Source organism: Mytilus galloprovincialis, chromosome 9, assembly GCF_965363235.1.
Source record: "Mytilus galloprovincialis chromosome 9, xbMytGall1.hap1.1, whole genome shotgun sequence".
In the NCBI taxonomy this organism is placed as follows: Eukaryota; Metazoa; Mollusca; class Bivalvia; order Mytilida; family Mytilidae; genus Mytilus; species Mytilus galloprovincialis.
The window spans coordinates 60,509,471-60,535,094 of NC_134846.1; the positions used below are offsets into that span (position 1 = coordinate 60,509,471).

The 25,624-nt window shown below is 32.4% G+C and overlaps 2 protein-coding genes across 5 annotated transcripts in view; one reads left to right on the top strand and one right to left on the bottom strand.

Moving 5' to 3' along the window:
* Window positions 1-11,037, top strand: part of LOC143045495 (polycystin-1-like) — a 43,825-nt gene extending 32,788 nt beyond the window's left edge. For all 3 annotated transcript variants that reach the window (XM_076218044.1, XM_076218046.1, XM_076218045.1), the window contains exons 27-37: window positions 266-519; window positions 1,512-1,739; window positions 2,075-2,176; window positions 2,541-2,656; window positions 3,636-3,801; window positions 3,989-4,258; window positions 4,583-5,074; window positions 5,475-5,601; window positions 6,259-6,512; window positions 7,833-8,004; window positions 8,272-11,037. In XM_076218044.1, coding sequence (XP_076074159.1) covers window positions 266-519; window positions 1,512-1,739; window positions 2,075-2,176; window positions 2,541-2,656; window positions 3,636-3,801; window positions 3,989-4,258; window positions 4,583-5,074; window positions 5,475-5,601; window positions 6,259-6,512; window positions 7,833-8,004; window positions 8,272-9,713 — 3,623 coding nt within the window. In that variant the 3' untranslated portion in view covers window positions 9,714-11,037. The remainder of the gene's footprint in view (window positions 1-265; window positions 520-1,511; window positions 1,740-2,074; window positions 2,177-2,540; window positions 2,657-3,635; window positions 3,802-3,988; window positions 4,259-4,582; window positions 5,075-5,474; window positions 5,602-6,258; window positions 6,513-7,832; window positions 8,005-8,271) is intronic.
* A 2,960-nt stretch (window positions 11,038-13,997) lies between these two features.
* The window catches only part of LOC143045496 (uncharacterized), a 38,396-nt gene continuing 26,769 nt past the window's right edge, over window positions 13,998-25,624 (bottom strand). For both annotated transcript variants that reach the window (XM_076218051.1, XM_076218050.1), the window contains exon 3: window positions 13,998-14,509. In XM_076218051.1, coding sequence (XP_076074166.1) covers window positions 14,073-14,509 — 437 coding nt within the window. In that variant the 3' untranslated portion in view covers window positions 13,998-14,072. The remainder of the gene's footprint in view (window positions 14,510-25,624) is intronic.

Below are 25,624 nucleotides of genomic sequence, written 5' to 3' on the forward strand. Positions count from 1 at the left end.
ATTCCTTGACTTGACTGTTAACCAAGTACGGATGGTTGAAATTATCGAGCAATTCTTCTCCTAAAGAAGATGTACCTTTTATCAGAGACAAATACTAGAAACGTAAGAAAATTAGACATTTAGCGTCATCATTAAATAATATACTTGATTTAGTTATAAGAAAAAGTGCCGAAATATACCAGGACCAGATACAAAGTGTCACCAAGAGATAACTATAGATTGAGATAAACATAATTTTAAAGTTATTTACCGTTTCTTTTTTTAGTGGCTGATGGCTCATTAACAAACGAATGCTTTATAAGTAGCGATGAAATAAATGGTTATAAAGGAAAAGTTTATATAGGGGTCCGAGAAGTGCGACCTTATGAACTTGAAAGATACCGTTCAAATGATCTAATACCAACATCGTTCCCTAAAGCAGACAATTATTTTACAACCAACTACACAATAACAACGTTCTCAGCATCTTGTAACTACTACAGTGTAACAAACAAGAGGTGGCAAACCGATGGATGTAATGTAAGTACTTATCACATTGTCTTTAAAAGCAACAATTTGTTACAGAAAATATATACAAATACTGAATAATAAAATAATATACAATTAAATTTATAAACACAACCCGTTGCTAATCATATCAATTCACTAGAGAAACTTTAAAATGCGCGCATTAATTAGATAACATAACTTATCTGTACATAGAAAATAAATTCTGACCATTATCTTGCTACTAACATCACTAAGGACTATGCGTATCACACTTCTTTGCACTGGATCCTTAAACTCCACAAAACTCCTTGTATAGATTGATATATAAGTAGTGTTTCACTAAACACCAAAGATTTAAACTACTGTCCTTTATTTTATTAGATAAAAAAATGTCTAAAAAATACTTGCTGATAATTCTTTACACCAGACTCGCATGTCGTGTACAAAAAATCATCAGAGGCGCTTAAATATATAAACAGTTAAAAGATCAAACAAAGTATCAAAATGAAGAACATTGATGACCCAGTTCGTAAAAAAAATTGCTCGTGATAAGGTATAATAACCAACTAGACTCGGATAATGTTAAACTTTTAAATCATGAAATTGTCAATCTCAAGTATTGAAAGTTGTGCAACAATACCAAACCGTTTGATTTTGCCGCACTCGGCACAAGAATATGTCATGCTTATTTAAAGATCGAATAACTTATCTCATTTTAACAGTGCCTTTTCGTCAACAATAAAAACCATAGCTACAAATTTATTAAAACACAATTATTCCAACAGCAAAGAAACCGAGGATGATTACACCAATTATCTGATAATAGTGGAATGCTGAATTGGTTCTATTTTTAATAAAGCATATTATAACCATTCTATAAACACGTTACTGTTTTCATCAGTTTTGTTGTTTTCTCATTAAGTTTCTGTTGTTATTTATTTAGATCCATTTCTTTGGACATACATAACATAGATGGTCCATTCAATCATCGATAAGTAATTTGTGTAACTTTTTAATTTAAGGTTGGACCGAAAACAGACACATCGCTTACGCACTGTTTGTGTACCCATTTAACAACATTCGCTGGTGGTTGGGTTGTAACACCAAATACAATAGACTGGAACTTTGTCTTTAGTAATGCAGACTTCCTGAAAAATCCTACTTTGTACATCACAATGATTGTTATATCTGTGTTGTATTTGGTTGTTGTAATATGGGCAAGAAGGGAGGATAAAAAAGATATTGAAAAGGTAAATTATAAAATTGATTTGTAGCGGCATCAGTTTTGATAACTTCAAAAAATTGTTCTTAACGTTGGTAGTAGCTATGATTTTTTTTTTTGTTTGGGTTTATATTTTTCAAGTTCATTCAAAACTTCTGAATTAGGAATCCCTTATTTTCAAATAATTGGAACTTGGTTTAACTCTCAGAAAACTAATGTTTTTTTCTATTTGTAAAATATTTTAAGGTAGCCTGGTATTTCACTTGTAAAGATAAACAATAAACGCGAATGTTCTTACTGTGCCGATTATCTGTTTTTTGCAATGTTTTAAAGAAAGTAAAATAGCTATTTGATTTCTTACAGCTTGGACTAACACCTTTAGTGGATAATGACAAAAAGGACAAATACTTCTACGAAATAGTAGTTGTTACAGGGATGAGAAGAAAAGCGGGAACTGATTCAAAGGTAAAATATTAAAAGAAACACAAAACTGAAGCTTGAATTTACTATCAGAAATAAGTATTTGTATTTTTTAATAAACAAATTCCATTTGAGGTAATAATGAATTTGCACATGTATGTTTTGAGTAGGAAATAAAAGTTGAGTATTGACCTTGACAATTTGAATATGGCAGTTGTTATATAAATTAGTCCGTTTCTATGTATGTTGACGTTTGTTTTTGTTGCCTTTCAGTATTCCTGTTGTTCCTTTGTTTTCCTCTTATAGTTGATGTGTTTCCCTCTGTTTTAGTTTTTAACCAAGATTTGGTTTCTCTCCATCGATTTATGAATTTTGAACACCAGTATACTACTGTTGCCTTTATTTGTAGGTTCAGTTCATTTTGAGTGGAGAAGACGATGAAACAGACGTAAGAACATTATCAGATTCTAAGAGAAAGGTTCTAAGACGAGGAACTGTCGATGGTTTCCTGATGTCTGCACCAAGGTGACACATTTTTCATTCAAGCCATTCTCTATGCTCATTTTAACATGGACAGGCATTATATATGTCAACATTTTACGCCTCGCTAACGCTCGATAAGAAAAAATTGACCAATATAATGCCTATCTATGTTAAAACGAGCAGTGACAACAGAATTTAAGAATTATTTCATAAATATTTTATTAACAATAAAATAATAAAATACATTGATTATTTCGTAAAAGTATATTGCAGTTTATATATGTGTATTATCATAAAATGTATAAGTCGTCCATAAAAATACATAAAAACTAAAACCTTTAAACTAAAAAGGTTTGCATGTACACAGTTTGTGATATCATGAATTTGAAATTTTATGAAGCAAAATAAATGTTCATTCATATTACGTCTGTAAGATATTTTTCCCAATTGTGTCGAAACCATAATCCATTCTGAGTCCTTACAAAACAAGTAACCGAGATCACCGATCATGAAAGAAGGACAATCTAACATAACGTGATACATATTTTCATCCCATTGGAGGGACATAACTAACACCAATTGTTTGTTATAAGATTCATTTGTTGGAGTGTGGTATTTACAGTCAATCAATTCGTTTTTGTCTAAGCCTTGTTGAGCGAAAGTTGTTTATGTTTGATAAATACAACTGCTTACATCTAACAACCTCAACTGGTTGGTACAAGTTTAAACTACTCTTTTATAAGATATTGGATAGTTGTGTATTTGGCGTTTCGTTACCATGCAGTTTATTTTCAAAGACAATAGACTTTCATATTTCTATGACCCCTGCGCATGGCAAAGAGGGCATTACGTGTTACCCTTGACCATCCGGCCTTCCGTTTTTCTGTTTTTTTCTGACTTTCTGTCTTTCCATCCTTCCCATTTTCGTTTGACCAGCAAGCTTGAGCGGAAACATCCTTCTAATTATTTTAAAACATGTATATAGTTCATTGATTACTTTAACAATTTATATACTTTACAGACCTCTAGGTGCCCTGAACTACCTACACATTTGGCATGACAACTCGGGTAAAGGAACAATGGCGTCCTGGTACCTTAGAAGCGTGGTGATAAGAGATGTACAGACTGACGAAAAGTTTATTTTTATAAGCAACAGATGGTTTGCGGTAGAAGAAGATGATGGACAGGTGTTTAAATTACTTTGTATAAAAAAGTCAAATCATATTTTTTAAAAAGGAGAACAAAATAATAATCATTCAATTAACTTCTTGGACTTTCAACATGTTTTAAGAACTGCGCTTATTTGTAAAATCAGTAATTTTATTCTTCAAGTATAATGCATCACAATCATGTATTTATGTCATTTTAATGCAGATCGATAGAGTCATACCTGTTGCTGGAAAGGAACAAATGACGGAATTCAGCCACTTGTTTACGGAGAAAACAACTAAAAGTTTAAGTGATGGTCACCTCTGGTTCTCTGTAGTTGCTCGTCCTCCACAAAGCAGATTCACTCGTGTGCAGCGTGTATCTTGTTGCTTATGTTTACTTTACCTGTCAATGTTAACCAATGCCATGTTTTATGAGAAAGATGAAGGTGCAAAGACATACACGTTTGGACCATTTGCACTTTCACCAGAACAGGTAATTAACCTCTTTCTTCACTCATTTGTCAATTGATTGAAGCGCACGTAAGGTGGTCTAATTCCTGGACATGCTTTTGTTCATTACTTGCCTGATCTTTTCAGATGGACAACTTTGACTTTCATGTATTTTATTCAGAATTAATTCATCTTTTAAAATATTAAATCCATAAAATAAACGCAGAACTTTATTTTACAATAATTAGAAATATTCAGTAATTTAGGATTGGAAATTGGCAAATATATTTTTAATATAACCAACAGTACGCGAGTGGGTAAATGATTACTAAACAAATTTATAAATATAATAAACATATATTTTCAGATATATATTGGAGTTCTTAGTAATCTCATAGTCTTTCCTGTAACGTTCTTAATCATAACATTGTTTAGAAAATCACGTCCGAAAAACAAACGACCATCTCGGGTGCAAACTGCTCTCAACAACACTACTAAGCGAGCCACATCCATGACAGATGTTAACCCAACACTCGAAAACACCAGAGAAGGTACATTGACACCATCAATTCTACTGGAGCAGAAAAATCGTCCGGATACATCAATGTCACGTGGTTACACATCATTATCGGTAGGCGACTTGGCAAATAAACCATCAGGAAAGAAGAGGAAGAAGAAGATGGACTTACCTTGGTATTTTGTTATATTTGGATGGATACTTTTATGGAGTGCCACTTTAGTATCCGGGGCATTCGTAATTTTCTATGGTATCCAGTTCCAAGACGTGAAGTGTCAGAAATGGATCACATCAATGTTGATATCATTCATCTCCTCAATTTTTGTAACACAGCCAATAAAGGTAATTAAACTTACGTTTGTTGGCTTTTAACTAAATAAGAAAATAACAAAAACATAGACATAAATACAGGATGTAAGTATTCCAAGTTTTGTTACTCGTGAGATTACAGACTTAGGCTAGGAAATGACGAGATACTTTTATTTAGAGTTCAATACTCCCCCTATAATCCCAAATAATATGAAGAATGTTCGTGAAATATATATGCGTTTTATTTTTAATACTCTTCTACTTTTTAATTGACTTAGGTTCATTTTATTAAACTTTTTGTGATATTTAGATATCATATTTGTTAAGTCTTCAATGACCCTTACATTAGTTTGATAGCACTAATGTATGTCTTATATACATGACTTGTATATAGTTTTAATACATTTAATAAATATTGTGTTCTCTTATAAAGGTGTTCCTGACTGCGATAGTGTTGTCCCTACTTGTGAAAAATCCAGGAGCCGACGATGACGAGGAAGAAGACGATGAAGAAAAACCACACATATCTGCAGACGATCCACTTCTTCATGAGGACTCAAGTATGCTTAAAAATTTAAAACATTGTATCAATTCGTAATATCAGATTCAAAATCTACGATTTATTCTTTAATAAGGATTTTTTGTCTGTTTATTTAGCTAGTTCAAGTAATACCTATATATAAGTGTAGTGTTTAAATAAGTTAACACTAACAAAAGTTAACCATTTTGTAGTTGGATGCGATGAATTAGTTCTACACATGAAAACATAAATCTGATCATACCGAAGGAAATTTGATGAGTTCGTTCTTTTTTTGCCTATTGTCTATCAATAAAAGTAATCTTTTAGCGTCAATCTAATCTTTATTTTTTCCTGTATGTCTCTGTCCGAGTGTTTGAATCACTAAAAGAGTTTGTAAGATGGAGATGTTTGATACAACTGGTAATTTCAGATACCTTTGTTTGCATGCAAATAACAGAATAATTTAATCACAACACATCGTTTTCCTATTTTTCTAAAACAAATGCTGACTGATAATCTGACGGAAAAAGTACAATAGCTATATTATTATTATGCACCAAATGTAAAACAATGTCGTTATTGAACACATAGACGCAAAGTTTATTTACATTTTACGCTGTACCTAAATGATATTCTTGAACCACCATATCCAGTATTATATATGTCTTGTTCAAATGATTTTCCTTTTACTTTCAAGTATTCTCAGCTACAAGACCAAAAAGAGCAGCATATGCACCACCAGACCCGGTATTGGTAGAAAAAGCTCGACAAGTGAGGTTAAAGGAAATCAAGATGTGGTCGGTTGTCAGGGAACTCGTGTTTTATTCCTTTTTCTTGTGGATTCTTATGGTCATCAGCTACAGGAACCGATCTGAGCTTATGTATACATATAAAACCAGCATGGAACAAGTGTTCATAGTTACAAATGATACAAATCATTGGTTTATGAAGGTAAGAATTTACCATACAACTGTTTATTTCATTTGTTTTATTGATTTTTTGCTTTTGAAATTAAAAGAACAAACATGTTCTTATATGGATTTTTGGTACCATTCGTGCGTCACTGCTGAATCTTTTGTAAACGAATCGCACATCTGACATACATATTTTTAAGACATCATATCTATCAGTTTATTACCAATAGATAATGTAATTCCTTAAGATAGGTCCCTGTGACTATTTTTGTGAAACAACATTTGAACAAATAAAATTGAGAATGGAAATGGGGAATGTGCCAAAGAGACAACAACCCGACCATAGAAAAAAACAACAGCAGAAGGTCACCAACAGGTCTTCAATGTAGCGAGAAATTCCCGCACCCGGAGGCTTCCTTCAACTGGCCCCTAAACAAATATATAGTAGTTCAGTGATAATGAACGCCATACTAATTTCCAAATTGTACACAAGAAACTAAAATTAAAATAATACAAGACCAACAAAGGCCAGAGGCTCCTGACTTGGGACAGGCGCAAAAATGCGGCGGGGTTAAACATGTTTGTGAGATCTCAACCCTCCCCCTATACCTCTAGCCAATGTAGAAAAGTAAACGCATAACAATACGCTCATTAAAATTCAGTTCAAGAGAAGTCCGAGTCTGATGTCAGAAGATGTAACCAAAGAAAATAAACAAAATGACAATAATACATAAATAACAACAGACTACTAGCAGTTAACTGACATGCCAGCTCCAGACTTCAATTAAACTGACTGAAAGATTATGATTTCATCATATGAACATCAGGCACTATCCTTCCCGTTAGGGGTTTAGTATCATACCATCATAACATATATGAGAAGAACATAACCCGTGTCATGCCAACAACTGGTTTTTGAATAAATGTGTTTAGTTCCGATGCAAAGACCCTATAAGCGAATCAATATTAACGCCAAAATATGCAATCTTTAATGACCTGACAACAGTCTCGTAACTATATCCCTTCTTAATAAAACTGCCAAGAAAAAGAATTCTCTGGATTTTTCATACGGAATATTAAAAAAAAGAAACAAATGTTGAAAGTTAGATTACTGTCCGTATAATAAAATACATATACAGTTCCAGTTATTAGTGACGAGACTTCATTTCAGTCAAAGACTTTTCCCATAAAGTCTTTGACTCATCTAATGTTCCTGAACTGTTTCATAATGATTTATAGTAAACACATCTTTCAAACCTAGCTAGCGTTTAATACTATATAGAAAGTAGATGAAATTTAATTTTGCTGTATAAGTGAATAAATATTCATAATATTAACATACATGCAACCTTTCCAGGCTAAGAACCAGGATGACTTTTGGTCTTGGGCTAAATCAGGAATGGGAAATGGACTTAGAGCACTCAATTACTATAATGATGAACAGCCCCTGTTCTTGCGTGGTTACATCAACGACAAACAATCTAGGATTATGGGATACGCAACCATGAGACAACTGAGAGTAACAAGGGGTAACTATCATTTTCAGCAAACTTTTTAAATTTATTTGGTTTAATTTTCGTAAGCGATTCCAATTCCAAAAAAATATTTTATTGTAATATTCCATTGGGTTGTTAATCGGGCATTATACTATTTCAAAAATATAAGTATAACAGCCAACCAGATAAAATTGCAACAATGACATTTTCTCTATTATTCATAATTACGTTTCAGAGTTTTCTGCACACCAGTATATTTACCAGAATTAAATAAGATGTTTTTTTCTTGATATATTTCAGGATCTTGCAAAGTTCCGGACCAAGTTGTAGGTATAATACACGAATGTAACGACGAGTACAGTGTACATAACCAGGACGAAAACAGCTACGAACCGGGATGGAAACCATTGACGGGAAATTATTCCAGAGAAGAATATAGATATACAACTGCTAATGAACTTGAGGGATATCCGTACTGGGGTGAGGTATCCATGTATAGCGGTGGTGGATATGTTGTCAGGTTACGTGGAAACGTATCAACTCTCAGAAATAAAATGATAGAATTACAAGAAGAAGGTTGGATTGATCGATACACGCGAGCAGTGTTCGTAGAGTTCACGGTATATAATCCTGGTATAAACTTGTTCGCAGTATCAACTATGCTCGCAGAATTCCGTCCAAGTCAGGGTATAGTTCCATCGTATCGATTTGAGCCAGTCAATTTATTTCCCTATATGAACTCTGCTATGTTGTTTGTATTGGCATGTGAGTTTTCATATCTTTTATTCACCGTGTACTTTATTTTTGCTGAAGCTCGGAACATATACAAGCAGAAACTATCTTATTTTAAGGAATTTTGGAATTTGGTAGAGTTGGGAATTTGTGCAATGTCAGTTACCGCAGTTGTTATCTATTTCTATCGAATGTTTGAAACCAACAAGTTGACAGAACGATTTAAAGTTAGTCATGGAAATGAGTATATGAAATTTCAATATGTAGGGTATTGGAGTGAGATATTTTCCTATATAGTTGGTTGGTTGGCTTTCTTTGCAACTTTGAAATTCCTGAAATTACTTAGATTTAACAAGAAAATCTGTCTTTTGGCCTCAACAATTAAAGCATCTGCAAGAGATCTTCTTCACTTTAGTGTCATCTTCAATATTGTTTTCTTGGCATTTATTCAACTATTCTATATGATTTATGTGGCAAACATCAAGTCCTTCAAAACTTTTGTAACATCTTGCGAATCCGGTGTCGTAATGATGATGGGTAAATTCGATATCTATGCCATGTCCAATGCCCAACCTGTCTTAACACAAGTTTTCCTCTTCTTGTATGTCGTTGTGATTACGTTTATTGTTGTCAACATGTTCCTCTCCATCTTGAACCAGTCTTTTTCTGCCGTTCGAATCGACGCAAACAAGCAGAATAACGACTATGAAATCGTCCAGTTTATGTTAGGCAGACTTAAACTATGGACCGGAGTTGGAACTCCCGACAAAAACGTTCTTAAGCCAAACAGCGTACATGCAGCAGACACACGTGGTCCGACTGAACTGTTCCCCGACCAGATTGATCGTCTGCTACACTCGATATCGCACATTTACATGGAGAAAGAACGGCTGGATGAGTTGTTTGATAAGAATGCCTATGGTAAACGGAAGGGAGCCGATTTACCTATGTATGATCCACCTTCAGTGCGCAGTCTAAAGTATGAAAAGATGACTATGGTTCAGACATAAGAGAAACTTTATATATTCATGTGACCTTCGACAATGCTCCATTTTGAGCAAATTTGATTTTTGGGGTAATCAAAGATTTCAAAGTGTTAAGGAGGGTAAGGGGAGGTATATAACTTTTCAACAAAAAGTAAAAAAACATAAATGCAGTTATTTTACAGATAAAAAATGTTTTGTCAATAAACGATAAACGTATGAAAAATATGCAATGTTATTAAAAGCATAAATCTTCTTAAAACCTGTAGTTTAATGATAGCTATGTAAATATGGCTCTGTTCTCATTGTAAATGAATAATTTCAGACAAGTCAAGACATCTTTTTATGTTTATATTTCACTTTTGTTATGATTTGTTTTTTTTTCTCTGTCTAAATGAAACTTAATTTTTATAATTCCAAAATTGTAAAAACAAATTATGTAACAGAAGATTTATTCTATTAAGTATTCGAATAGATTAAGATTTTTCTGTACAATATTTAGTTTTGTTGTTTTCTCAATTCTTGTATAGCGAAAAATAAACCTACCGTATTTGACCTATAATTGTTAACTTTTTATACATTGTGACTTGGGTGGAGAGTTGTCTCATTGGCCCACTCATACCCCATCTTTTTATTCACATTTAAAATATATTAAAAGAAACAAAAGTCAATTATTTTATTTTGTTGGAAGGAGTCTATCACTAATATTTATGAAGATTTTTTCTAACTAATTCTTTTAAAATACGTAGCTATCTTTATTGTTCAAATTATAAATACAACATGAATTTATAACGCAAATATTTGTGAGGTTTATTTTGTATTCTTATTTCAATTGTCATACGATGACAAAAGATAAATAAGTCACATGTACAAGCAATAATTTTATTTTACAGCTGAATGCATCGAGTGTGTAGGTAAAGGTATAAGTTTTGGTTAGCTTGCTTATTATTAAAATCGTGAAGTTTAGTATTAGGTTAGGTAAACTTCCTTCCTTTCGGAGTAGTCTAGTCCTACGGACAGATAGATTTGGTTATCTGTCAGACTAGTCTACACTAAAAGGAGGGTAGTTTACCTAATATAATAATGACTTATCGGTTCAGATAGCAAGTAAGTTAACCAAAGATATTACATATAATTACATACTAGATGCATTCTGCTGTAATGGTTTCAGGTACAATGTATGAAGTTATTTTCCAGTTCTTAATGAATTATACTTGTCTGTATTTTTTGTGCAATGAGGCATAATCTATGGATCTTATACAGAAACACGTTTTTATACTTCATTCTTTAATCTTCTACTATCTGTAAATTTTTTTCCTTTTTCAGGATTTGAATAAAACTTTGGCTCATTTTTTGTTGTTGTTATAGTAAATTATGATTGTTTATATGATTTTATTTACATTTGAAGCACAACCAAGATGTCGTATGCGATACGTTGAAACCGCTACATGTACATGTATACCGGTAATACAAATTAAAATCTAAAATAAATTCATAAAAAAATGAAAAATGAAATAGTCATGGCATTCAATAAAACTTGACACATCAAAAGAGATTTAAAAGAATTGTTAATTATTATATCTCACATACAACCTTTATCAGTTTAATAGAACTTTCTTAGTCGAGAAGACATAATGAGGATTTAGCTACTCTTTTAGATTCCTTCTGATCATATAGGTGTTACAGTTTACAATAATAGGAACAAACTAGACTTTCAGATTTTCTGTCAGAAACTTATGAGTTTGAAAGTCCTTAATATCTTTTGGCTCTCTTTATCTGATGACGAAAGAACCAGTCAAGGGAAAATGTTGAAATGTAAATTTGGATGGCGGTCATTCATACATGTATTGAAAACACTGAATTCTATAAATTTTGCACAACCTCTTTCTATATACAAAACCCTGGATTATATAAAAATTCTAGCTTGAAAATTGTAAGAGTTATTCAGACGAACCATATACCCTGCATGGCTAAATGACGAAAAACGACACTGCCGGGTTATTTGTAGAAAATTTAAAGTGAAGGATAACCCGAAAATTACACACGCCCTCTGCTACTGAATTAACACCCTACATAAACAATATAGAAATAAGAAAGACAAATAAACGTACCTTATATCGATAATTTAATTTTGAAATTTTATTCAAGATTTTTTTCCCCTTGATGACTAATACTATAAATGAGAAGAAATGTAGTATGGTAGCCAATGAGACAACTACCCACCCAAGTCGCAATATATTAAAAGTTACCAATGATAGGTCAAAGTACGGACTTCAACATGGGGGCATTTACTCACATCGAACTTTTAAGGGCCCTAAAATCACTAGTGTGAAACAATTGAAACAGAATACCAAACGGTCTAGTCTTTATAAAAAACGAGAAACAGTTATGAACCACACCAACACACAACAAACACTGAACAACAGGGCTCCGGACTTGGGACAGGTGCGTAAAAGTACAGCAAGGGTTAAATTCCTAAATCAAGAAACGCACTTTAACTATATTTTTGATTAAACCCTATATCAAGAAAATCATGATAGGAAATGCAAGCACGGGAATATCGTATCAATTGGGAGATATATACACCGTATGCTGGTGCTGCTGGAATGTTGCTACTTAGAAATGGAAAGTTCACAATTGGAAAGCCAAAATCATCTCTTCTGTCGTAAAGTTTTGTTTTCAATCGACCCTTATTGTCAATTTATAGATGTAAGTCAAGATATGAGGCCGACTTAACTGTATCTGTTGTATCCTTTATCTATCAAAATTCAATTGAATAGATGCATTCGACGTAGTCACCAAAATTTTGAATTATTTAGTGAAAGAACATCATCTTTATAGCGGAAAGTAGGGTTAAAGGATATTGCTAACTTCTTATCTTTCTTCCTAAGAAGTCACCCTCATAATAATAAAGAAACAAGTCGACAAGAAGAGGGGCACAATTCGTTCCCATTGGAATGCCGATAGTCTGTTGAAATCACGTGGTTCGAACGTAACAAATATGTTGTCAATCAAGAAATCAAGCTTCTTGATAATGTCAGTTTCAGAGAATTTTGTGTTTGAATCAGAGTGATCCTTTACAAAGTAGGATTATCCCTTCCTAAGACTAGATACTTGTTTCTTCGTTGGCCATTCTTTTTAATGAAACAAAGCAATACCAACTCTTTCAATTTGTCTTTTAGTTTCGAATGAGGAATACTTGTATAAAGTGTAGAAAAGTCAAATGTTTTAATACTATTACAAGATGAAAGAGAGTTAGATGTATGTACTCTAAAAAAAGATCTCTGATTCACGCCACCTCTAGAATATGCAGTTTCTAAATAACATTGAAGCCCGTCTTTGATTGCTGATAAAATAGATGTTAATAATTTAGAAAGAGGTTTTGTGGAGCACTTGGAAGACCCAGCAATATACCGTTGTTTGTAAGGACACTTATGCAGTTTAGGTATCCAATACAGTGATGGAAGATCCAGTTCATCATCTTTGGTAGAAATTCCAAAGGAACATAGAACAGACCTATGATTATTTAGGGTTTCCTCTTTGGTAAGTGTCGTGAGGGTATATGTTGGGTTTCCAAGTAAATTGTCAATACCTAATTCGTTTATCAAGCAGTTACTGTAATGAGTTTTACACACAAAAACGATGTTGTTTGGGGCTTTATCTATTGTGACGATGGTCCGTGGTTATCTGTGGGCACACCGGCTACCTCAACCAATAAAAACTGACTGCCACGAAATATCACATCAGTGCTAGCAGTGGCGTTAAACACCAATCAATCAATAAATATATGTGTTAGGTGTTAGATTCCTGAGATTGGGATAAATATCACAAAAAACATGGGCAGAACCTTTAGTAGGTACATCAGCTTGTATAATTCATAGGGATAAAAAGAGAACGTTGACTTTGATTCATAAGTGTTGTGATATACCTCGCAAATAAAAAATACTGTAATAACTAGATGATGAATGACAAATTGTAATACTAGTATGGATTTAAATATTTGTAGATTTTAGAAAATAAATTTTGTGGTTGTCGTTTGTTGATGTGGTTCATAAGTGTCTCTCGTTTCTCGTTTTTTACTCTAGATTAAACCGTTTGTTTTCCTGTTTGACTGCTTTTACACTAGTCACTTTTTAAACCATTTATATCTTGCTGTTCGATGTGTACCAAGGCTCCATGTTGAAGACCGTACTTTGACCTATAGTTTTTTACTTTTACAAATTGTACTTGTGACTTGGATGGAGAGTTGTCTCATTGGCACTCATACCACATCTTCTTATATCTAATTAGTAACAAGCGTTCTAAAAGAGATTCACTTTTGACTTCAATTTAATAAATTAAATTTAACAATATAAACACAAACACAATAATCTAAGTTGACATGCTTCAATTAATGTTTTTATTTTGGTTTGTCTTTTTTGGTGCCTGAGCAGAACCAAAACCCGATCCATGTTTACATCTACAGTGTTGGCAAGTTTTACAGGTATGTTCAGTTTTGCAGCAACATTTCTGACTTTCTTCTTTCCTTTTTCCTACACCTGCAGCCTTAGCAGCTGCAACACCCGCAACGCCAGAAACACCGGCACTGACAGCTGTCCCAGCTGCTCCTAATCCAGCGGCTCCAATAGACTGCATGGTAGCAATGGCACTTCCGGCAGCCACATTACCTACTGATGACATCATTGCAGCAGCTATGGACCCTCCTGCCACACCACCACTTGTAAAACCTATAGCCCCTAAAGCTGCAGGAACAGCGATCGGAGCAAGTACTGCACCACCAACAAGGCAAGCTGTTCCGATGGCTAGAGGTTTCAACCATGATCCTGAAAAAAATAAATAAAAAAAAAACATAAAAATATATACAATAGTATAAAACCGATGCATAGAACTGGTGTTCAGTGACACTAAATCTATAGTTTTGACTGAAAAAAATCTACTTTCGCTTATTTTTGAATCCCAATATCTTCAATTAAAAAATTTTGTACAAAACATTTTGTGTTTTTAAAACCTATAAAAATATATCCCGAATTACACGTCACAGTACAATTTGATGTGCTTCCAGTGGTCAGTCCGGGAATTTGTAATCGTGGTAATTTATATGAATTCTACTCGTGGTAGCGCCTTCAAGACTAGACAGACGGGTATTTTAATTTATCTGACCTCCTATACATTTCTAGGAATATGATTGGTTAAAAGCAACCTCGTGGAAACCGTGTATATTCCATACTAGGTAAATAGGTGAGCGGGGCTTTTCAATACACGGTTATTAGAGGTGTTACGTCCCTTTATAAAAGCAAAACGGTACTGAGAAAAAAACTTCAAGGTTTCAACAGACAATGAATGATTGAAATAAATGCATATAAGACATTTAAAGCAAACAAGTGGTTATTGTTGGCATTCGTTATCGAATAATCAATGGAAGTATAGTTTCTTAATGCTTACGGTATTGAAAACTTGCTCAATATGATAGGTCACTAGACTAATGCAACATGTTAAGATAGTCGGTAAGATAAATTCGTTACATAGTGCACTAGTGACTTAATACGGTGTATATGGGGTCAGTAAATTCCATATGGGGATTCGAGTTTCGCTCTCACCCCATATGGAATTTACTGACCCCATATATACCGTATTAAGTCACTAGCACACTATGTAACTAATAGTCTACAGTAACGTGTTGCGCGGGTACAATAACCCAGACATTGACCTCTAAAAAAGAAGCATATATATGTAGGACTCTAAAGTGCGATGGTACTCTAAAGTGCGATGGTCACGCTAAAGTGCGATGGTCTACGCTAAAGTACGATGGTGTATCACGCTAAAGTGCGATGGCTGTTTGTTCGCTAAAATACGATGGTTAATCACGCTAAAGTGCGATGGACTAAAAGTGTAATGTTAAAAAAGGGCTTAAAGTATTAAAGAACACGGATTTAAAAAATAGTCTTTTTGCGAAAGCTAGTACAAGGTTTTATGACATATTTGATAGGCTTTATAATTACCGGTAGTCTTAAGTGATCATTGTTTTAAATTAAGAAGAATGACCACGTAATAATTGCTAACATAGTAATTTAGGTGTGACAAAATCTATATACATGTATCCTGTATATGTTTTTTTAAATTCAGGCCGGTATCACATATTTGGATAATTGGTGTAGCTTGCCGTTCACACAGTATATCACTAATGTGAACATCTCCTCTCAAAGTCGTCATTGTAAATTACAAATACAAAATTCGTTCTAATTTTTCAGCAGACAATTTATGATTAACGCATGGAAACATGACGTACCTGTTACCGACTTTACTTTTCATTAAAATCAATATTTGAACGGGGACGGCAAAGTAAACTGCAACATAAACAATGATTTCAATGTATCCGTTAGCTTCAAATAGAAACAGGATAAAGGATATTTATGCGTATACTTTCGTATTTGTATAGAAAGATGGTCGACTGCAGGATAAAAGTCCTTCTTCTAGCACCGAAAACAACCCACATTTGCTTCAGCCGACAAAACACAGTTATGGGGTTCGTGTTTTTTATTTTTTAGTTTTCTATGTTGTGTCATGTGTACTATTGTTTTTCTGTTTTTCTGTTTGTCTTTTTCATTTTTAGCCATGGCGTTGTCAGTTTGTTTTGGATTTGTGAGTTTGACTGTCCCTTTGGTATCTTTCGTCCCTCTTTTATCATGTTTAAACTGAGTAAGTCATGGACATTTGCTTTAAAGTTGTTAATCAAATAGTCTACATTAATCTTTCGGCATGTTCAATTTTTGTTTGTATAAAAGACTGTTCACGTCATAATCCATAGTACGTTTATTACGTCTATACTTTCGCGGACCATCGCACTTTAGCGTGTGTAGGCATCGTACTTTAGCGTAGACCATCGCACTTTAGCGTGTGTAGGCATCGTACTTTAGCGTAGACCATCGCACTTAAGCGTGACCATCGTACTTTAGCATCCCTATCGCACTTTAAAGTCCTACATATATATGCTCACTTGGTTGATATTGGAAGTGTTGAACACTAACTGTAATGCATTATTATCATACTTAAACCGATAATATTAAGGTAGGTCACCCAATATCTGAAAATTTGATCTACTTTTTGCGCCGGTGGCAATTATACCCCCAAAGTAGCATATATTTTATTATATAAATATTGATTACTTGTAACTACAACTTCAACCTTGCAGTCATGAAAACTTAAAAAAGTGCCTATACCAAGTCAGGAATATATGTTATCCATTCGTTTGATGTGATTAAGCTTTTGATTTTGCCATTTGATTAGGGACTTTCCGTTTTGAATTTTCCTCGGAGTTCGATACTTATGTTATTTTAAATTTTTCAGGCACCTGACTTGGGACAGGCATATATACAATGTGGCGTGGTTAAACATCCCCAACCCACCCCTAACCTTGTGTAGTGGTTTAATATAACAGTATAGCAATCTATAAAAATCAGTTGAAAAAGTCTCAAATCGTTCAGATCAAAACATTTTCATAAGAGAATCGTGAATCATTTACATATTTCCCAGAGGCGGATTTAGGTGTGTGGTGGGGGTGGGGGTGGGGGAGGGGGGGCCATTTTGGGGGAAAATTGGTTGCTTATATAGAGAATCACTGAAGCGTGACTGGAGCGGCCCCTCCCTTTAGGTCAGTCAGTGGGCCCCCTCTTATGAAAATTTCTGGATCCGCCACTGTTTCCTCGCTATCAAACATACAATATATGATCGATAAACCATTTAGACGTCAACTCATGGGATCTTCAAATATTCAATTCAATTCAATTCAATATTTTATTGGAAAGAGCACAATAGAGGCGTGATCCAAATACAGACAATTATAATATTAAAACAACATATAAATGAAATAAAGATTCATGTAACAAGTCATGAGCCAATTCTATGTATACAAATACATTATAAACTGATATTGATACAATAAACTTATATTTCAGTATTATTCTAGATTTTCATATATTTACTTAAAACACACAATATAAGATTTATATATATATATATATGTATATGCACAAACTACTGTAAAAGATTATTATCTGATGAAACGGTATGGTGGTCTCTCAAATCAAGAGCTTCTTCAATATACATACAAATAGATTTTAATTTCTTTTCAGACATAGGATTTAACATTTTGGTAAAATTTTCATCCAAATTATTTGAATTAATATCATTAATTTTATATTTAGATCTAATTTTGTTATATTGCGGACATTCAATCAAGAAATGAATCTCATTTTCAATTTTTCCTGTGCAAAATTTACAAAATCTCTCATTAGATGGTATTTTTGGTCTTGCATACCTACCAGTTTCTATTGCTAATGAGTGTGCACTTATTCTTAATTTAGTGAGTTTTTTTTTAAGGTATTTAGGAATATTAAAATTTAAATATTCTTGTTGTTTAAATTTAGTATAAATTTTACTAAAAAATAAAAGTTTACCACAGTTTCCATCTTTTATCTTAGAAAGTTCAAATATAATTTTATTTTTGTAGAAATCTTCTAGTTTCTGTTTGAAATTACTATTACAATGCTTGTTAAAGGGTATTCCAATATATTTCATTAATTCAGATAGTTTATAAGACCATGAATTTTCTCTATTTGTGAGAGTTTTGTCCACTTCAAAAGCAGCCTTGAGAATTTCAAATAAGGGCTGAAAAAAGTCAGTATACAATTTTTAAAGACATCTTTATAGAAAATGAACAATCATATGATCCATTGGTATACCCATTTTTATAATTTGATATTCCAAATAAGTGACCCGTAAAAACCAGCGGCACACCTGTGTATACCTTTATATAAGGATGGCCACATATAAGATAAGATAATGTAAGATAAGATAAATTTTATTTTCCAAATTAGGTCCCCAGGGGGGCATATACACATAACATATATAATTGATACAACATACAGTATTTTACATAACATTGTAAAATAAACTATTGAAATAGTCGGTATTATTTGTTAAATAAAAAAGTATTTGAGAATTGCTACTCCAGAGATGTGGCAAACCCCATTTATTTATTTACTTTTTTTTTTCTCACTTGATTTTATAATATTTTGCTGAAAATTTATAAATAGAAAATAAATGATTGTTTAGCTGAAACAGACACATAGGGACGATGCTCTAGGATTGTGATCTTAAAAGCTCTAACAATCCTCCTTGTATCTGATGCAGAAAAACAAAAACAAATGGAAAAAGTTCATGTATATTCACAGCAAATAACATATACTGCAATAAACAGGTATTGAGAATAGTGTAGGTTTCCCTACTGCAACAGACACCAAGGGGCGGTACTCAAGGAGATGTGGTATTTACACAGTCCTCCTTGTGTCTGAAGCAGACAAGAAAGCCACATAATTAACAATTTTTCGAAATAAATTTACATGCAGCAGTGAGAATAGACTTATCTTCTGTGTTCATAAGCTGTATAAGATATCTCTTGCGTTAAGAGTTAAAAAGTTGGGGCAACTTTTAGTTATCTCTTGAATTAGATGATTGCGGTCATCATTAAATTTAACACATTAGACTACAAAATGATATTCATCCTCCACATCTCCGGAGTTACAACGAGTAAAAGTTCTGTCATTTAGGAGAGTACCCTGATACCTTCCCGACTCAATTCTTAAGTGGTGTGATGAAATTCTGAGCTTTGTTAAGCTTCGTCTCTGTTCAAAATTCCCAATAATGGAAAGATATTTTTCTCTTCCAAAAACTGATTTAAATGTAACATAAGTTCTAAGTTTACCATCTGAATGCTTTAAATACCAATTCAGTGTTCCACAAGTCTATAAAATATGATTTTAATTTTTTTTGCATATTAGCTTTGAAGCTATTCATTTTTGGTAATGGTGAAGATAGATGATTGATACATTTCAAGAATTGACTTCATATAAATAGCTACACAGGGGCGGATCCAGCTATTTTAAAAGGGGGGCTCCCAACCCAGGACAAAGGAGGGGTTCCAATTATATGACCCCATTCAAATGCATCGATCGTCCAAAAACAAGGGGAGGGGGTTCCAACCCTGCATCCGCCACTGCATAAATGAGTTCAACTCTCGAGGTTTAATTCCTAGAAGTAAAATTAGCCACGGGTTCTAAATACCTGAATTAATTGTAAAAATAAAGAGGAGCTCCACAACCAATCTTACATTGCAAACCTTTTTTGTTCTTTACTTTAATAATCGTGGACTGTTGTTCAAACTGTTTGCATTTACACTCTGCCACTGTACATCTCGTAGACATTTTTACGTGTTGAAGTTGACCTTGACCTAGCATAGTATGATTTCCTGAAAATTGCATTTCAAAATTTTTGCATTTATAATGGGGTAACTTGGGGTCACAAAAAAGTTATTGTAGATTTGTATTTACTGGATCGAGAACGTTATCTTATTCACATTTACAGGAAAATAATTTCAAGGATATTTATACAATTTAAAAGTATGTATTATGCATAAAACCTCATAATCGATTCTAAGTAGAACTAAATGATACACGTAAACATGTGTACATGTACATGCACAGATAAACGTAATAAAGTTCTTTCATAATATTCTGTCTACCAAACAGGTAAAATAAAATAATGCTGGCGTTTGTCCTAAGTTACAAAGTCCTAAGACTACATGTCCACCCTGTATAACCCCGATACAGATGAAACCGGACGTTGACGTGTTCGAATCGAACATTAGACATTAGACATTAGACATTATTTTATTTTTCCAATCATGGGCCCTTGTCAGGCAAGATACAAAAACATCATAATACAATGATTATATAAACATTAGTGAAATACACAATAAGTAATACACAAATAATAAATTGATAATATGAGTAATGTAGGATATAATTATAGTAAGAGACATTGAGTGCAATGAGGCCGATTTAATATTAAAAGGATATGATATTAAGTTTATTTTAAAATACGGAAACTAAAAAATAGCAAAAATAGAACCGGGAATATAGTATCTCAATCTGCAGTAGTTCTCCTCATGACCAGTGCACAGTAGTGAGGGACTTCATCACAACAATGCAAAGGTCATCAAGGGGGGATCCTTCAGAACTAGCTACAGATACATGATCGTGTAACACTGAGTTCAGACAGTAAGAAATTAATACTTTTAAAGAAAATCCAATATCTATTCTTCGGATACTTTGCTCCAATATATTCTTTGCCATAATACTCATTAGTTACTAAAAGGCTTTTCAAATATGTTGAATTTTTATATACAAACATCAAATAACGCACGACGATATCAATGATAAAACGTGCTTGGTATTTTTAAATATTCAAAACTTAATGTTTCTTGTACCTCATAGTTTTTATAACATACATTTTTGAAAATTTCATAGTTAAAATTAACAAACTTATAAAGGTCGTATGTTTGTGTTGTGTCTAGAAACAAAAAAATACACGTTTTAAAGTGTCTTTATTTTCATGTTGTGTACGCTTCGTTGTCATTACACCTTTTTATACTGTACGCTTCGTTGACACAATATTGTGTTTGTCAATGAATTTTTGCGTGTAAGTAAGTAAGTAAGTAAGTAAGTAATTTTTATTGGTTTAAAATCCAAAATTACAGGATTGATACCAAGACAATACAAATTTGTTATACAAAAAATACAAACATATATATATCATAGCAATTTCATAAACATTATATGAGGAGGTGGTACCACAAAGTTATTTAGTGCTTAATAAAGCATTTCTAGAAATGTACATGTCGCTTATAAATTTAACAATAATTCTAATTATATCAGTCTCAACACACGTATATAAAAATTTAAATCTTGCTTCATTAGTCATATTTAAAAAAGAGGGAACTATTTCACTAATTTTGGAAAACAGTTGGTCTCTAATTATATTTAGTTTTGTACATTTTAAAGTGAAATGAAATTCATCTTCAACTTCTAAGAAGCACAAAGGACAAATTCTTCCTTCTACAGGGGTTTTAGTGTGACGCCCTTGTTCAATTCTAAGAACACTGTTACTAATACGAATTTTAGCAAAATGCCCTATTACTTTTCTGTCTATATTTAACAATAAATAGTTTTCCAATTTATAATTTTCTTTAAGCTGTCTATATGTTCTCAGCTTATTACCATGTACTGATTTATTATCACAAAATATATTTTCTTTCCAATAATTAAGATATCTATCATTGGTATGAATTGCATATAATAAACGTCTTTTTGAAATAGTATCATGATTTTTCCAAACATGTGAAAAATTTAATGTAGCAAGTAACTGTTCAATCTTTTTAGCAAATCCGTTGGTTAATTGTAGGTTGGAACAATATACATCTTTTAGTAAACAATTGTTATCAGATTTGATCACATGCAACCAGAAGCCAATTGACAGTTTTAAATCTTCTATAAAAACTGGATACATACCAAGTTCAGCTAGTACTGCTAAATTGACAGCTGATTTATTTACTCCAATTAAAGTTTTTGCAAATTTAATTTGGACTTTGATGGTAGCCAATGACCAATATTTTGACTCTAGATTTGTAATATCTTTTATCATATACAGAGACCAAACTTCACTACAGTAAAGAAGTATAGGTTTAACACAAGCATCAAAAAGCTTTAAGTGAGGTAATACATTGATATCTTCAGAAAATAACAGTTTTCTAATACAAAATATAGCTTTTGAGGCTTTTTTACAAAGAAGTCTCACTGCTTCTGTAAAACTACCAGATGGTTTAAACAGTATACCCAAATATTTATATTCTGTACAGTGTTCCAAAATATTATCACTAAAAACAAACTTGTCTTTTGTAAGTTTTTTACCTGATTTGTTAAAAATCATAACTTTGGTTTTGTCAAGATTTACTGTTAAATCCCAACTAGTGCAATATAAACTAAGCTTGTCAAGGCATTTTTGTAAGCCAGTAGCCGATTCAGAAATAAGGACTAAATCATCAGCGTATAACAGACATGATATATCATTATCATTTAACTTGGGTGGTTCACATGTTGAGTCAAAAATAGATGGTAAATCATTAATATATAAAGAAAATAATGTAGGGCTTAAAATACACCCTTGTTTTACCCCAACTGAGGAATTAAAAAAATCAGTGATACCTTCCGAGATCTTTACCGAGTACAAAACCTCTTTATACATATCTTTCATTATACTAAAAAAGGGACCATCTATGTTGTAATAAGACAATTTGTAAAAGAAGGCATCTCTGTTAATAGTATCAAATGCCTTCCTGAAATCAATGAAACAGACATATATCTTTTTTGATGATTTAAATGCTTTATCAATTATAGTTTTTAGAGTTAAAATATGGTCACTTGTTCGACTTCCCTTTCTGAATCCAATTTGCTCACGACAAATAAGTTCATTTCCTTCAAGATACTTTTCTAATCTGTTATGTAAAACTTTTAGAAAAAAATTTCCTAAACAACTTGAAAGGGCTATACCTCGGTAATTAGATGGATCATTAAAACACCCACCCTTGAAAATGGGCTTAATAAAATTTTTTCTCCATAAAGTTGGGTAGATACCAGACTTAAGTATAAGATTAAACAATTTTACATAAACATCAATATTCATATAACAAGATATTTGTAACATTTCATTTGTAATACAATCTGAACCACTTGCTTTATTATTCTTTAAAGATTTTGCTGCAATAACCACCTCCTCAGTTGTAATAAAACTATTTAACATCTTAGTACATGTGTTACAATCTTTAAAAGTAGTATACTCTTTCTTATCATTACAAACATTTTTATCATAATCAGTATTCATTAATTTATTAAAATATTTAAACCATTCTTTAGGTTGTATGTTAGAACTAGGATCCTTGAAGTTCTCCTTTTTTAGTTTCTTAACTGTATTCCAAAAATCATTTGGACAGCTGTTATTTGAATCTATAATCTGTTTTATCATTTTATGTCTAAATTGTCTATATTTTTTCCTTATAAGTTTATTCAGTTCTTTTTTATTATATAATACTTTGTGTCTAAGACTGTCATTCCAGGGCTCAGTACATAATTTTCTAGTCAGACTCTTTAGGGACCTATATTTAGATTCACATTCATTATCATAATATGGCTTTTTTATTTTTCTTCGTTTACTTCTCTTGGTTTTACCAGGGGTCTTATTAGTATTACTTAAAAAGCAGCATTGTATAATATTGATGATATACTAGAGACTGTATCGTTAACACTTTGAGTTACATTGGAATTACATGTATTATTCGCCTCTATTTTTTGGGTTAAATTATCTACATCAGAATTAATAGTCCCAAAGTTCACTTTCAACATATTGGACTTAAAAATTTCTTCTCGTTTAGTAGTCCATTTAACTCTTCTAAGAGTTGGCTTAACATAATTATCACATTGCTTATTTACTAATTGAGAATGTATAGTTATTGAAATTGGACAGTGATCAGATATTGTTGGTTCAAATTGTCCTACACTAAAATTGACCATATTTGGTAAAAATTCAGATGAACATAAACAATAGTCATCAATTGACACACCATTATGATTATAGAAAGTGATTTTACCTTTTGAATCACCGAGAGTTCTTCCATTAAGGATTCTTAATTGAGATTCTGTGCATAAGTCAAGTATTAATTTTCCATAGTTATTAGTTTTTTGGTGTACTTGAGTATTTCTAAATTTGCATACACTATCTGCAACATAATTAGTGGGAAGAAAGTTGTCCAAACTGTCATCTACTTCATTTGTTATGAAATCTAACTCTTTACAGTTTATATGTGCATTTAGATCTCCCATAAGGATTACATCCCCTGATATACTATATTTCGCAATATCTGCTTCAAGTTTCTCAAAAATTTGTTGATCAAAATTTGTTCTTAATGTGTAAGATGAGTTTGAAGGAGGAATATATAAAAAACATAAAAATACATTTCTATCAAAACTGAAAAATGTCTTGTCTAGTTTAAACCACATTATATCATCCATTGTTTTATCCATCAACTTTACACCTGATAATATTTCCTTCTTAAAAAATGTAGCTAAACCACCTCTAACTTTATTTGAATCAGATGATCTACAGTTTACAAAACATTTATAACCATCATAGTTTAAAATCTCATTGGTGGGGATATGCGTTTCTGAAAGACCAACAATGTCTGCAGTCATAATTTGACAAATATTATCATCGTCTAGTTTACAAACTCTGTTACCACTTATTCTTTTAAATAATCCATTAACATTCCAAGAGCTGATAGATAATTGCTTTGAAACTTTTATACACATGATCAAAATCTAAATTTGAATTAGCCATTCAAAATGCACAGGGGTCGGTGAACTGTAAAACAGATATATATAGAGAAATTAAAGTGAAAAATAAAATAGAAAATTACTATCACTGTTTAATTATTTTCAAGAAAACCTTACTTGCTTAAATTATTTGCCTTTTATCCAGCTTTTGACTATAATATGTGAATTTAAATAAAAGTGCTTGCCCTCTACTAGCATGCATACAAGCTGGAAAGTTACTTTAAATACATGTATTTTTAAAACTATGATAGAGTATAAGTATTACAAAACTGTCTTTTGCCATCCTTGGCTAAATTTATCCCTAATCTACATACTAATAGTAAATACTATAAAATCTTCTCTGAAACTACTGGGCCAAATTTGACCAAACTTGACCACAATCAGCATTAGGGTATCTAGTTTAAAAAATGTGTTCGGTGACCCGGCCAACCAACCAAGATGGCCGCCATGGCTAAAAATAGAACATAGGGGTAAAATGAAGATTTTGGCTTATAACTCTGAAACCAAAGCATTTAGAGCAAATCTGACAAGGAGTTAAATTGTATATCAAGTCAAGATCTATCTGCCCTGAAATTTTCAGATGAATGGGACAGCTGGTTGTTGTTGGGTTGCTGCCTCTGAATTGGCAATTTTAAGGAAATTTTGCCATTTTTTGGTTAT